Source organism: Dipodomys spectabilis, unplaced genomic scaffold, assembly GCF_019054845.1.
Source record: "Dipodomys spectabilis isolate Male_0828 unplaced genomic scaffold, ASM1905484v1 ptg000094l, whole genome shotgun sequence".
Lineage (NCBI taxonomy): Eukaryota > Metazoa > Chordata > Mammalia > Rodentia > Heteromyidae > Dipodomys > Dipodomys spectabilis.
In genome coordinates, this window is record NW_024870771.1 from 17,611,457 (window position 1) to 17,626,776 (window position 15,320).

The window sequence follows — 15,320 nt, forward strand, 5'->3', positions numbered from 1 at the left end:
AGCAATCCCTCCCTGCGTCCAAACATCCAGAAACTTGCACAGGTGAGCGGGAAAGCGGGCTGATGTGGACTCCTCCGGGCCACCTGCGCTCCGCCCGACTCGGGTGTAGGGGGCTCCCAAAGTTCGGCTGGTGGACAAAACCAGAATCGCTAGGGAGATCCGCTGCCACGAGGAAGCTTAGAAAGGAGGTGGAATGCAAATTGTCCTTAACATGCGGGGGGGGTAGAAACAAACAAACAAACAAGCACGGAGCGCTGGCGGGCGGCGGGGGGGGGGGGGGGGGGGGGCGCGGAGGAGCGCAGACTGCGCAAAGCTCCGGGGCCAGGCAGAACAGGTACAGCGCGTCCCAGCCCCGCCCATCCTCGCCGGCTGGAGTCGCACAGGCGCAGTGGGGCCGCGCTCTCGCTCCACTGCGCATGCTCCGCCGGGCCGCGGTTCCCGGCCGGCAGCGGCGGCGGCGGCAGTGGCAGAGGAAGTTTCCGCTTTGCGCTCCACCCCGGTAGCCGCTTGGCGGCCGGGACGGCTTCCTCCAGGCGCTTGGCGGGGTTCGCTGACGACCTTTGTCACCCCAGTCGGATCATGGGGTTGCCCAAGGGGCCGGGGGGCCAGGGTCTCCCGGAGGTAAGGACCTCTCTTCCTGACACGCCGGGGCTTCTGAGGAGAGGGCCGGGCCTGGGGGCTGCGGGCGCCGAGGGGCCTGCGGGGCCTTGGGCTCACCCCCCACCCCGCTCTCAGGTGTGGCACCGCGAGGGAGGCCTCCCCCGTCCCACCGGGGAGGGGCAGCGCGTCCCCCTGCGTGGCCCGGGCAGCGGCGGGGTGGGCAAACTTGTAGGGATCCGGGTTGTTTCGGGGTTCGGGGGGGCTCTCCAGACGCACGGCTGCCCTGGCGCAGCCCCGAGCGCCGCCGGGGTTCCAGGGCTGCCCTGGGCTGCGCCCCTCTCCCCCCCCCCCCCCCCGGGCTCTGCGGGGACCGTTCTAGGGGCCGACGCTCCCGAGCGCAGCAGTCACGGGACGCGCGCCGGGTCTGTCCGGGTCTGACGGTGTGCAGAGGGCGGTGACCTTGGGAGCCTACCTCCTCCGGCCCCACGGGGTCTCGGGGACCAGCTCCACCCTTCGTGCCGTCCCGAGGCTTCGCAGCTCTCCTGGCATTTGTCCCACCCGGGCTGGAGCAGGAAGTTTGAGAGCCGAGCGTGCACCGGGGAGGTGTCGGTGTGGGGGAACCGCGCTCTCTGGGTTGCTGAGTGGCCACGGACTGAGCCCGGGGCGGAAACATTGCTGCTCCCCCCCCCCCCCCCCCCAGAAAGAAGATGGCAAGTGCCTTTCTAAGGATAGTTGGAATGAAGTAGTGTCTCCATCCCCGAGGGACAGGATCAAACCTCAGTGATTTTATTTTTATTTTTATTGTGAACCTATTGTACAGAGGGGTTACAATTACATGGGCAAGATAATGAGTACATTTCTTATCAAGCATTGCAGCCTGCTCCTTTGTTTACCCTTCACATCCCTACCCAGCCTCCCTCCGTCCTCCCTCCCCCCCCCCCCCCCAAGCCTCAGTGATTTTTACATGTCCCCCACGTTGGCTGGGAATAAAAAGAAATGGCATTTTTTCGTGGGCTGCAGACATCATTCATAGAGGTAGTTGGTGTCAGTCTTCCCTTCCTGTTCGTTTGCTCAGAAGCTAGTGTAGTGTACAATTCCGAAACGAAATGGGAAACGCCTTTCCTATACTGAGGTTGTGATGCAAGCATTGGGCCAGGGACTGATTCCTTGACTTGGACCCGTGTCATGCCTGCCTGTGAATGGCCTTGCTTAAATCCTCAGCTCTTTCACCTTCCTAATTTTCAGAATCACTGTGCTTTATGCCTAGGGAGTGGAAGGACTGTGGGGTCATCAGTGTGGACCAGTGAGGATACAAGTTTATCTTGTTGTAAGAACACTTGATAAGTGTGAGTTGTCAGACCTCCCGCATTAGCTGAAACCTTACATGCACATTCCTTTTAATTTCACCTGGGATAGTGAAGAGTAAGATCTGCCCTGTTATACTTGAAGGATTGTCACTCTTTCATTCTAGCCTTTCTTTCAAGTTTTACTTGAGCTTTTGCTTTTAGATTCTTTTCTAGTCTTCTAATTTCTTCCTCAGTTTCTCCAAGCCAGTGAGGGATTTTCTAAGATAATAAACAATTTGGTCAGAGGCTGGGGCTGATTTGTCATTGACTTCCAAAAGCTTTAGATAGTTCCTGGCCATCAGTAGAAAGTCATGCTGAATATGATCAAATTACTATCAAAGACTAGTCTATCATTAGGCTGTCACTAGTCCAGTTAATTCAATAAACTCAGCTTTCGAAACTCCTTTTGTATGACTGTGAAAGAAAGATAGCTAGGCTTGGCCCTCCTTCTAGTTTATATGAATTACAGGGCAGTACAATTGAAAATTTATGATGAATGTCTGTGAGCTCTTAAACAGGTTTAAGAGCTCACAGACATTCATCTTTATCAGAGTTTTAGTTTTAATAACTGGATGTATTAACCACTTTGGTGGTAGCTTTTTATACCTTCAAGAAAAGATGTTCTTTATATTTCCCCTGTAGTAGTGGCTTTTTTCTTTTGGTTCAGTGTTAATATGCAAAATGAACTTTCATGAACATTTGCATTCAGTGTCTTGTGCCAGTTAATTCACAGCTTATATTGCAAAAGTACAGTATTCCATTCTGGGGTGCATAGACAAGAAACGTCCTATAGTAGTTGGCCTGTTGGTGTTGTTTAGATACAAGTTAGGCAGCATTATCCTCCTGTAATGTATTTTTCCTCTTGTTGGAAATGTGTTCATGACAAAAAAAAATCACCAACAAAATGAAGGATTCTTATTTTATGTCCCGAGTTCTAAGAAAATGTCATCTTATTTTTTCTACTGTGCCATCATAGAGTACAACTGTTCTTTCTTCAGTCTTTTCCTTGACTATTTTTGCTGTAGATGTTTCTCAACTATCCAAAATATTTTGCCGAAAAAAGATGATGTGAATAATTAATATTGCTGTTTACTAGAAACTAGTCTGTAAGTAATGGTCCACTAGGGATTAATAAAAGTTAATCTTTAGAATTTTTGATGAGCTGGATCATTTGAAAGAGGAGTAAATGGAGAAAATGAGCTGAGGCCAAATGCTGTCCCTCCCCTGCCACACTTCTACCCTGTCTCAAGGAATTGTTACTCTATCTCTAATAATTGCAGGTTTAACTTTATGTTAATAATACATCCTCTTTGTACTGACAATTTACACTTCAAAATAAAATTTACTTTGTATTATCAGTGTCATGACGATGGAAATGTTTTGCTACTACATAACTAGTTTAGGTCCTGAATTTAATGTAATGATTAAGCATTTAATTCTGTAACATGTGTGTTCTTTGAGCTAAACGTTTGGTAAAGAGGAGTAAACACACATGTGATACATAGGTCCTGTCCTGAACCAACTAACAGTTCAGTGGAAAAAACTGGTATGTTCCCAACACCGGCCAAGCCACAAAGAAGAGACTAATACTTGTGTATGAAGGGCTTAAAATAGAAATGCAGAAATGACTGTTCTGGGCTAGATTTGTAAGAAATAGTCATTATTGAATTAGAATTTGAAGGTGATTCTTGCTTGGTTTGAGAATACAGAGGGAAAGGGATGATGTGACCAGAGAAAAAATGAGAAAGTTTTGTCAGAGTTGACTGAAGCTGCTTTCAGATTATCCTTGGTGGGTGGGAGATAAAGGATGAAGCTAAAAAGGTAAGTTGCAGCCAAAGATCTGAATACCAAACTAAGAGATGTAGAGTTTATTTTATAGATAGATTTTAATGCATTGTGATGAGCTGGGGTATGAGCTAATGAGGGATAATGGGGAAGCTCTAGGAAGGACTGAATGAGATAAATTAACAGTGAGATTGGGAAGCAATTGGAATAATCATTGCATGAAGCAGGAATAAAAGGGGAAGATAAATGTAATATGCACAGTAAAGGAAGGTTTCATTGGCATTGTTGTATGAAAGAGTAGTCAAAGATGAGTTTGAGAATCTTTGAGCTAAGGTGCATTGGTGTTTTATGGAAAGGTAGCTTTTGATTTTCTATAATAATGGAAGAAAGGAAAGGCAGTTAAAGATGCCTCTCAATAGATGAATGGATCAAGAAAATGTGGTACACATACACACACACACGCACACACACACACACACACACAGTGGAGTTCTATGTCTCCATCAGAAAGAAGGACATTGCCCCATTTGTTAGAAAATAGAAAGACTTGGAAAAAATTACATTAAGTGAAGTAAGCCAGGCCCAAATAAACATAGGTCCCACGGTTTCCCTTATTTGCAATAACTAGTATAAGTCTAGGATAAGCAGAAAAGGTCAAAAGCTATGTACATATGACCATATAAGATGATGTTAAGTGAAATGAACCCCAAAATAGGGACACAACTGTTTTTTTCTTTCTTGCTATTGTTTTCAACTAAAGTATTTAAAATGTACTGTTATTTTTTCATTTCTTTTGTATGTTCTTCCCCCAGGTATAACCCCTGTTTTCATTGGATTTGATTCCAGTGAGGGGAGGTAAAGGGAAATAACAAAATGCTGAAATAAGGATACAGTTGACCCATTGTAACAATGAGATGTGCAAGACACTATGTTGAAAACGAACTTTACAAATTGGGGTGGGAGGAGGAGTTGGGGAGGTGGGGAGGGAAGGGATGGTAGGGGATAAACAAAGGAGGCAGTAACAATGCTCGATAATAATGTACTCATTACCTTACTCATATTACTGTAACCCCTCTGTACACTATTTATACAATAAAAAATAAGAAAGAAAGTAAAAATACTAGATGCAAAAGTACTAGAATATTTAGACAAATTTACATAGTAGTGGAGGAAGAATATAAATTTAAAGCTTTAAACCAGATTCCATTTACATATAGTAGGTGACATTTTTAAGGCAATCATATTATGTGGCAGTAATTACCCTTTAATATATTGGGGGATGAAATCCTTGTTTTTTCTTCTCTTGTTAATGACTTCCAGACTTGGATTAGTATAAAGTTTTTAAAATACCTTTTTCCTATCTATAAGGAGATTATAATTTAGTTGAGAAACCTATCAAGAAAACTTTTAAAGTCAGGTGTGGTGGCATATGCTTCAGCAGGCTAAGGCAGGAGGATCCTGAATTCTAGGCAAGTCTGGGAAACAACATAACCCTATCTTTTTTTAAAAAAAAAAAAGGCAAACAAAATAAACTGTGTCAGAGACGGAGGTAATGTCCACCAGTCTCTCATTCCCCTGGATTCCTGTAGCCTATTATGAACAATTTGCTTCCACTTGTGAAGATTAGAAGTTTATTGAGGGCTGGGAGCCCATCCTTTAGGACAGTCCACATGCTTCTGTGTGATGCTTGTCAAATTTACAATGAATCTGGTGCAGTGATTCAACCAATTTCACCTGCTCTTTTGCAATGACATTGTGGTATCAGGGACATACATGGTGTCCTCTTATTGAAAGGTAGATTTTACTATCTTACATTTGTTCTTTTTCTAGGTGGAAACAAGAGAAGATGAAGAACAAAATGTCAAGCTGACTGAAATTCTGGAACTCCTGGTTGCTGCTGGGTATTTCAGAGCAAGAATAAAAGGCTTATCACCTTTTGACAAAGTAAGAGGAAATCTTTCTAACCATTACACTATATCTTTTCAGGATGACTATGACAGACAGAGGAAGAAATTGTGCTTTTACTTTCTCCATTTCCATGTCTCCATTTTTCCTAATACAGATTCATTATGGCTGTATTAAAATTTCCTTAATTAAAGAAAGTATAAGTCAGTAGATAAAGGTGAAGTCGACTTCTGTGCACAGACTTTTAGAAAATCCAGGCAAGCAAAAGAAACAGTTTTCTCCATTTAATGAAGTTGCAGTTTTGGTGGAGATTATAAAGTTTATGTCCGAAAATCATCTTAGTTATACAAAGTCAGCATGCTCCTGAACAATTGACAGATACTCTGTAGAGGGAATATGCTCTGGGTTTCAAGGAAGGAGAAGTCACTACTGCTTTCAATTGAGCAGTACCATGAACAGTTATTTTGCACAGGACATAGTAATAGGTGTTGAGCACAGAGCTGAAACAATAAGTGCTTCTCAAAGAGAAGCACTTTTGTAGAAAACAGAAGACAGATAAGTAAACCAACATATGTAGAATAAATGGACTGATACAGGAAATGGTTCAGTGGACTGTGCTAAGTCATCCAAGACCAATGATAGGACAGAGCAGGAAATCTTCAGGAAACAAGGGCTTAATGCTTCTGGGTAACAGTCCTGGCTTGGGCATATCAGAGTCATCCTAAATTGTTTGTAACACACATGTCCAAGTCTTTCCCACTGAACTTTTAATTTATTCCATCTAGGTTGGGACCTGGAATTTTAATAGACATATCCTTTGAGTCTAAACTGTAGCCAGAAATGAGATTCAGTTGGTTTTTTAAATATCATGCTACATCTGAAAAGGATTTTATTTCAAAGTGAGATTTCAGTCTAAGCCTTATTTTTATCTGAGAAAACTCATAAAAGCAAAGTTCAGTGGTGAGTCTCATCTATGGTAGGTAGATAAGACTATTAAGATGTGTGGAAAATAAACACAATGAGCCAGAAAATATCAGCCTTTTGATGTTCATATACTTGGTCTGCAAAATACAAATATCCTTGGATCTGGCATGTTGGAAACCAAATGAAGAACTCTTTCAGCTGAGAATTAATGTCTGTCCCCTTTACTATGAAGAGAATCTTTGTGCAATATGTCCATTTAATAGTGGAGTCAACTTTTCAGTCACATTGGCAGCCTTTTGAGTTCTTAGTAGCCACACATGGCCAGAAGCTGATATATAGGACAAGATAGGTACAGAACATTTTCACCATTGCAGAGTTTTACTTAGTAGTATTATTTTAGATGAATCATAGGAAAGGAGAACACACTTTCTCTCTAAAGATGTCTAATTTTATACGTTTATTGAATCTTCATAAACTGTAATTTATCTACCTATTGCTTTTTTTCCTTTAGAAAGCAAAACAAATATTTGCTTTGTTTCTTACAGGTAGTAGGAGGAATGACTTGGTGTATCACCACTTGCAGCTTTGATGTAGATGTTGACTTGCTCTTTCAGGAAAACTCTACAATAGGTCAAAAAATGTAAGTTATTAGAGCTTGCCATGGAAGAGCCTAAACAGAGAGAGAAGGGACTTTTTTTGGAGAAGTAGTTGTTATGTGTTTCTATTTATATTTAATTTTCATGTTATATTGTGTCTGTGTATATTTATTTTATTTATTTATTTATTTTTGAGCATTTTCATACATATCCCAGACAGGTAATCTTGTTAGCTCACCTCCCAAATGTTAGGCTTATAGGTATATATCACCCTGTTCAGCTGTATTTATTTTATTTATTTATTTTGTGGTACTGGGGTTTGATTTCAGGGCCTTGCACTGTGTTTGTTGTTAACATAAATTCTTACATTTTTACATGTAGATCCTCTCTAATACTTATAGCCCCAGTTTAGTTATTCTTGACCATGTGACATATCTATTTTATTTTGCTACCCACCCCATATACCCATTTTTTGTACTATTATTCATTTGCTTAAGTAATGCAGATTAAAGAAGATATGATTGTGTAAGAAAGTAGTCCTCTGTGTTCCAAAGCCATATGTGACTTTATAAAACAAATTATTTGTGCTGTTAGTATCCTTGTGATCAACCTTGTTTCTTCTGTTCCGTGTTTCTATTCTTTTACTTTAATTTTTCTGGGTCCATTTTAAAATTTAGTTTCCTTTAGACCTTGTGTAGTTCTTACACTTTTTTGAATGTGCTAATCTCTGTGTTTTAATTGATATACTTAGATTACTTGTATTTAAGGCATTTTGGATATGGCTATGTTTAAATTTATATTTACATATAGAAAATGCTAATATTGAAAGTAAAGCATCTTAAAGGAGAATAGTATCTCGTATCTAGTTTGACATAAACTCACTTCACATACAAATGAAGATTTCTAGAAAGTTGTTTTTGAAGTTTGTTTGTAATTTTTAAAAATTTTTAAAGAATTTTTTCACTAAAACTGAAGTCATGGTGAAAAATTGTTCCTAGTCTAATTTTAGATAATATATTTTATATATAAATAAAGTTGAAATTTATATTTGAGAATTTTCATCACTTATAATTTCTGGAACACATAAAATTGATTATATCTTCCTAGGCAGGAATATTGCTGAAACATTGGGTCATATTCCCAGGCTAGGCTTCACAATCCCACAAATGACTAGTCAACAATCTTTAGTCTATCCTGAAAGACAGAGGAAGACTTGAGCTGTCATTTGTGGGACTGTAGCCTAGGATTATGAACTAATGTTTCATGAATGTTCCTGGTATGTGAAAGTAAAAGCAACTTTTTGTGATCTAGACATTGTGAATGAGGAAAAACTTCAAATAAAATGTACAGTTTTCTATTTGCTGAGATGTTTCACAGTCCAGTAAGATTTTAGACAAGCAGTGTTCTTGTCTGTGAAAACAGAATGTGTTATATAGCTAAAATATTGTTATGAAAAACTTCAAAATGATGATCCATAGTAGAAATTCTTCATTGTCTTCAAATAAAAAGACTTCCTTCTAGAGGCATTTCTGAGTGTCTCTTCCAGTTCTTAGTTCATTAGTAGTAGTAGGAAATACACTGGATTCATTCTTGGTGTCTTCTGAATGGTTCTTTGTGGTGCTTGAAGCATCTTCTATTGGGTATTGATTATGTTCACATCAGTTTTTTAGTCCATTTTCTCCGTCATTAACATTCTTTTAGTTGTTGTTGTAATTTTGTTTTCTGTTTCCCCTTCAGTTTCTACCGAGGTTTATCTGCCTAGCTTCTGGATAGAAAAACTGGTTTTTGTGTCTCCTGTTGTTTTTCCTTGTCTGTGTTAACAGGAAAGCCCTTACAGGGACCATTGTTGACAATAGTGGTTTTGTCGTCTGCCTTTTATTTGGTTGTATCTCAGCTAGATGTGTCTAGTTCACTTAATTTTGTAAAATGGTTCTCTGTTGAAGTTTTTGCTTCCTTAGCAGGTGTATCATAGTCAGTTTTTTCATGCTATGCCTCATGTATGTCTGTGTCTGTATTCCCATTACTTAAAAAGTGATAGGGGGGTTTGGCAACTGTTGTCTTTATCTGTAATCTTTTATAAATTTTTAAGTGTTGGTCTTTAAAGTCTATATTTGTCTCTATGTAACTATATGTTTGTGTCCTTTTTGTGGGGGGCTGGTCAGAAATTTTTCCATATGGCTTATTACTTGTGACTGAATGTTCCAGAAAGTATGTATTATAGCTCTGCTCTTTTTTTTTTTTTTTTTTTGCCAGTCCTGGGGCTTGAACTCATGGCCTGGGCACTGTCCCTGAGCTGCTTTTGCTGCAGTCTAGCACTCTACTACTTGAACACCACTTCTGGCCTTTTCTGTTGATGTAGTACTGAGGAATCAAACCCAGGGTTTCTTGCATGCTAGGCAAGCACTTTACCAATAAGCCACATTCCTAACCCTGTTATAGTTCTTAACAAACTGTGTTTCTTTGTATCTGCTTCCTGTTTTGTTGTAGCTGTTATTGAAGTTGAATTTCCTTTTCTAGTGTACATATATCTTCCTTGGTGCCTCTTTAAGGTTTGGTGAATGTATGACTTCTGAGGCACTCAAGAATACACACGTTCATTTGGATTCTGAGGACTCTGACACATTCAGATTTAGTTAGTTCTTGTGGGTTTTCCGCAAGAATGCATGCAGTTAATATTGATGGCTATAATTTTAAGATCACACTCAGTATCCTTCTGCCTTTAGCTTCTTCTGGATTAAACATGAGAGGCAGAAGTTTAACTTGGCCAAGTCACAGTGTTTGAAGCACATATTTTGTTATTTAGTCATCCTTGAGTGGTTTAGGTTCTGTGGTTTTCATATTATCCTTGGCAAAAAGTCTATTGGTTTGGCCCTGGTGACTTACAATACTGTATTTATTTTCACTGATGATAGAGGTCCCTTCGCCCTAGTAGGTAGGACTTGAGTGGGTTTGCCTGCTACTTTTGTGGGAGTAACAGTTTGATCCATTATCTTAGTTTCAGTGGCCTTGTCTTTGGTTGTTTTTTTTTTTTTGAGGGGGGGTCCAGTCATGGGGCCTGAACTCTGGGCCTGGGCGCTATCCCTCAGCTCTTCAGCTTAAGGCTAGCGCTCTACCACTTGAGCCACAGCGCCACTTCCGGCTTTTTTTTCTTTTTGCTTATGTGGTGCTGAGGAATCGAACCCAGGGACTCATGCATGCAAGGCAAGCGCTCTTCCACTGAGCCACCTTCCCAGCCCCGTCTTTGGTTGTTTAATGAGTTTCAGCAGCCTGGATGTCTATAGCTGTAGCCACAGCTAATTGGGGGCTCTCAGTTTCTTGCATGCTCTTGTTGAACAAGATGGTCCCATCTTGCTTTAAACCTTCTACTTTGGCAGCCTGGGTTCTAGTAGCTTCTCCCTTTGCTTTTTGGAGGTTTGAAGTTTTGTGCACACTCCTGGTGGGAGAAATAGACTTGTCCCATTCCAGCCCCTTGGCTGCATCCCTAGTAGCCAGGTAGGTGTTCAGTGACTTTGTCCTCATCTCTGCTGAGGTCAGATCAAACGATATTCTCTTAGTGATCTATTAGAAGGACCTGCCTAATTTAAAGTCATCTTTTCATCAACTCCATTTTCATCCTCCAAATTCTTCAGATTCTGTCCTGGGTCAATTGGGGGATGTCTTCTGCACTGCAGTGCAAGGTTCAGCTCAGTACCTTGTACTACAAGAGGTGAGGCAAATGAGGAGCTGTAGTGGAGATGGTGGTATAAGCACACAGGTTTTCTAGGAATAGTTGCCAAAGAAATCTTGCTTATATGCCTACCCTATTCTAAGCACTGAACGGTAAAAATTTCCTATTTTCTATAGTTAATGTTTTAGTACATATCTATCCAAAGTATCTAAAGAGGCTCTGAGGATCAATATTTAGATATGTGTTTGTGTCATGTTTCTGCCAACCTGATATAAATACTTTAAGGAAAGGTTCACAGTTTCTATCCATGACCATAGAGAGTCTATGACAGAATAGCAGATCATACCATAGCAGCCAGGAAGCGGAGAGACAAAATGCTTGTAGTCATGGCAAATATTTCTTAATCTTGGCACTAGCAAGTGTTAGGCTCTGAGATCAAACCCTATCACTGTCCACAAAATACATATACTATACATTTTATTATAACATATTTTTATATCATAATATTCAAGACCTATATACTATGTGATTTTAGAGAAAGAATATTATTTAGCACAGTCATATGTTTTCATTAGTGCTAACCATAAGTAACAGAGCCCTGTATCTCTAATATCTGCCATTTTGGGGTGTGGCATCTCACTAAGCTGCCATAGTTAACCTTCCTGGAAGGCACTGCACAGTCCTGGTATGTGGCCCTGATCTCTTCCATTGTGGAAATCCAGAGGTAGATTTTTTTACATCTTTCTTTTTTATTATAGAGACATTATATCCATGAAGTTAAATAAAATTCATATTCTATCAAGGGAAGCAAAGTATAATGCTTAAGATTTCTTGCTTGTACTACACTGGAAAGGTCCATCTTCAGCTGTTTAAGTTTTGAGATTCTTCACAGATTCTACACTGATATGTCTGTGTTTCATAAAAGTCTAGTAAAAATAGGAAATGAGCTCACCTAAACTCCTCACTACATCTACTTCATCTTAGAAGATGAGAGGTAGATTCCCCAGTTTCAATAATTTCCTGTTGTTCCTGTGGTTATTTGTACAGTTTTATTCTACTTAAGCTTCTCTTTCTTGATCCTTTAGCAAAAGTTAGTTCTGCTGGGTTTGAACTATTTAGAGAATATATTTTAATAGCTTAATTTGGCCTTCTACCTACAACTTCCATCTTGGAGAAATTCCTTTTAAAATGGTATGGTTATACTATTTATAATACCAATGCACTTATTTGTGCTTTCTCTCCAAGTAGGTTCTGGAAGTAAATCTATAATCACTCTTTACAGTAAGGACTAAGAACTGTGATGGGATCAGAGAAAGGCAAATGAATGATGTTATTTGAAGAAGGAAATTTAAAATATCAATCAAAAAGGGTCTCTGTTCATTTTTTTTCACTCAAAAGGTGTTTATAAAGCCTTTCCTGTGGTCAGACATTCTTTGTGTACTTTGGATTCACTAGTGAAAATGTCTTTTCCTTGAGGAGCTACAATTAGTAGTGGGGACAAACTAAAGACAAGAATTACGAAGTATGTTTTATATAGAAGTAAGATAGATAATGGTAATGACTAAAAGAGGAAGATTACCAAAAAAAATTTAAGAAGAGTATTATGGGGAGAGACGTCAGATAGAAGAAAATTCATGTTTTAAGTAGGGTAGTTAGGGCAGGATGTTAAAGGAGCTGAGACTTGAGGGAAGATGGTCCCAAGCAAACGGAAGCCTATGTCTTAGCACTACGCCATGTGCCATGATTGTATTATTTTTTTTTTTATTGTAAGAATACCATACAGAGGAGTTAAAATTACATGGGTAAGATAACAAGTACATTTCTTATCAAGCATTGTTGCCTCCTCGTTGTTTCCCCTTCCCATCCCTTCCCATACTCCTCCCCTTTCCCCACCTGATCCTCCCCCCCACACACACCAAAATTGTTAAGTTCCTTTTTTGACGTAACGACTTATACATCTCATTGTTGCAATGGGTCCACCTGTATCCCTAGTTAAACGATTTGTTTTTTTCCCTTCCCCTCCACAAATTATACCTACATCAAAAACAGTGAAAGTATGGGTTGTACTGTGGGGGAGGGACATAAAAGCAACATAGAAATCATCTTATAAATATGATAGAAACAATTGCATGAAAGGGAAAAAAAAAAAACATTTGACTGCTTATCTTGGGGTTCATTCCCCTAACATCAACTTATCTGACCTTTTCTGCTTGACTCAGACATATACTAGTTATTGCAAATAAGGGAAACCATGGGACCTATGTTTCTTTGGGCCTGGCTTACTTCACTTAATATAATTTTTTCCAAGTCTTTCCATTTCCTAACAAATGGGGCAATCCTATTCTTTCTGATGGAGGCATAGAATTCCATTGTGTATATATACATTTTCTTGATCCATTCATCTACTGAGGGGCATCTGGGTTGGTTCCATATCTTAGCTATGGTAAATAAGGCTGCAATAAACATAGTCGTGCTGGTAGCAATGTAGTCTTGTTTGTGATCATTTGGGTAAATGCCCAAATTATTTAACCTTCATAACACTCTTTGAATAGGTAGGATGTAGGAGTCATTCATCATTTTATGAGGTTAGTATTAAACCAGGTGACTTGCCTGTCAGAAGCCCTAGAGTGGGTGTGGGAGCCTGGATTCAGATCCAGGTTTAATTCATTCCCTTTCAAATGGTTTTCAGTGAAAGGAAAAGTGCACTGAGCACTTAACAACTAGGGAGTTGGCTGAATGTAGTGGCCTAGTACTCAGGAGGCTGATACAAGAGGATTGCAAGTTTGATGCCAGCCTATGTTAAATATCTAAAAAAAAAAAATAAAGTCTGACTAAGCACCCTTAATGATATACTAAAATCTTAGGCTAGGAAACTTGCTTGGTGACCTCTGCCGTTGTCCTTTTTCCTGTTTTAGGAAGTTGGAGAATCCATGATGAGATCTAGAGAAAAGCCAAATGGGGACTAGTGTACCTTTGTAAGAAGCCTTCCTGACTCTGTCCCCATAACCCTATACACACACCCTGCCAGTGTTTCCTTCCATGTTCTCCCAGCAGTATTACGCTTTTTTTTTTTCCCCAGGGCTGAGGACTGAACCCAGGGCCTTGCGCGCGCTGGGTGGGCGCCCTTCCTCTGGGCTAAACCCCTAGCCCCCCAGCAGTATTATGCCTTGTAGCTCCCATGTGCTACTGAGACTTCCCAGTGTTTTCAGGGAGGCAAGTTTAAAAGGGCTATAACCCCTGAGGTACACCAGCTATCTCTTTCCCAAATCATGCCTTTTGAGACCTGTTTGAGTAGGCTGGCTCTGAGAAGTGGCAAGGAGAACCGTATCTAAAGGCAAGGGCTTGTACTGGATGGCGCTGAGGGCCTCAGCCTCTGGATTTTAAGCTACTGAATGGTGGATAATCTGTGACCCTATGCAAACAGATATGTAGCCACTGGAGGGAGCTCTCACCCCGCTAAATAGAAATATAACTGAGGAAAGGCTGTATTGACTACATACCAGTAATGCATGAAGGGAAAAGACCTCACTCACTGAGACTAAAAGCAGCATTAGTGTTCGTAAAGAAAACAATAAAAATTCTGAGCATAGTGACACACCCCTGAAATTCTTGATAAGTAGGAGGCAAGAGCATCATGACTTCAAACCCATCAGGCAAAGTCAGTGAGATTCTGTCCTTTGGTGCGGGGTAGGGGGAGGATCCAGTGGGGGAAGGGGAGGAGTATGGGAAGGGATGGGAAGGGGAAACAACGAGGAGGCAACAATGCTTGATAAGAAGTGTACTCGTTATCTTGTCCACGTATTTGTAACTCCTCTGTATGGTATTATCACAATAAAAAAAAAAAGTGGCTGAGAACATACCCTAAGTAGCAGAGTGCTTCCTTAGTAAGCACAAGCTCTGGCTTTAGTCCCCAGTCCTGGGGCAAGAAAAAAAAGTGTTTTAACATCAAAAAAGTAGAAAGAATAAAACCTTAGAATTAAAAGATTTATAACATTTGTGCACATCCCTTAATTGTGCTGCTTTTTCTCACTTTGCAGTCAGTCAGGGGAATATTCTGACATTGGTATGGTTCTAGGCTGCTGTCCAGGCTTGAACAATGTCTTCAGGCCATTCAGGGTGTTCTCATCTGCACTGTTTGTTTTTCTTGTACAGAGCTCTGTCTGAAAAGATTGTCTCTGTCCTTCCGAAGATGAAGTGCCCACACCAGCTAGAGCCCCACCAGATCCAGGGCATGGACTTCATCCACATATTTCCTGTTGTACAGGTGAGGTCTTCTATATGCTTTCTGGCCTGCAAACTACAGCTCTTGAAACAGATCTGGCTTTGAGGCCAACTGACCTAGATCCTCGATCTAGTGGGTATGGTTTGGGTTTGGTGCAGCAGGACCTGTCATCATTCTCAAAAGCCCTCTGGCACTCCTTATTCTCTTTCGTACTATCTTCTCTCTTGTTATTTTTTTCCAGTTTTATGGAACAACATTACATATATTTATTTATT

The 15,320-nt window shown here is 40.5% G+C and overlaps 1 protein-coding gene across 3 annotated transcripts in view; it reads left to right on the forward strand.

The window, feature by feature from the left end:
* Window positions 1–444: 444 nt before the first annotated feature.
* The window catches only part of Ccdc93 (coiled-coil domain containing 93), a 72,343-nt gene continuing 57,467 nt past the window's right edge, over window positions 445–15,320 (forward strand). For all 3 annotated transcript variants that reach the window (XM_042685143.1, XM_042685144.1, XM_042685145.1), the window contains exons 1-4: window positions 445–621; window positions 5,562–5,675; window positions 7,106–7,200; window positions 14,976–15,087. In XM_042685143.1, the coding sequence (XP_042541077.1) occupies window positions 580–621; window positions 5,562–5,675; window positions 7,106–7,200; window positions 14,976–15,087 (363 nt within the window). In that variant the 5' untranslated portion in view covers window positions 445–579. The remainder of the gene's footprint in view (window positions 622–5,561; window positions 5,676–7,105; window positions 7,201–14,975; window positions 15,088–15,320) is intronic.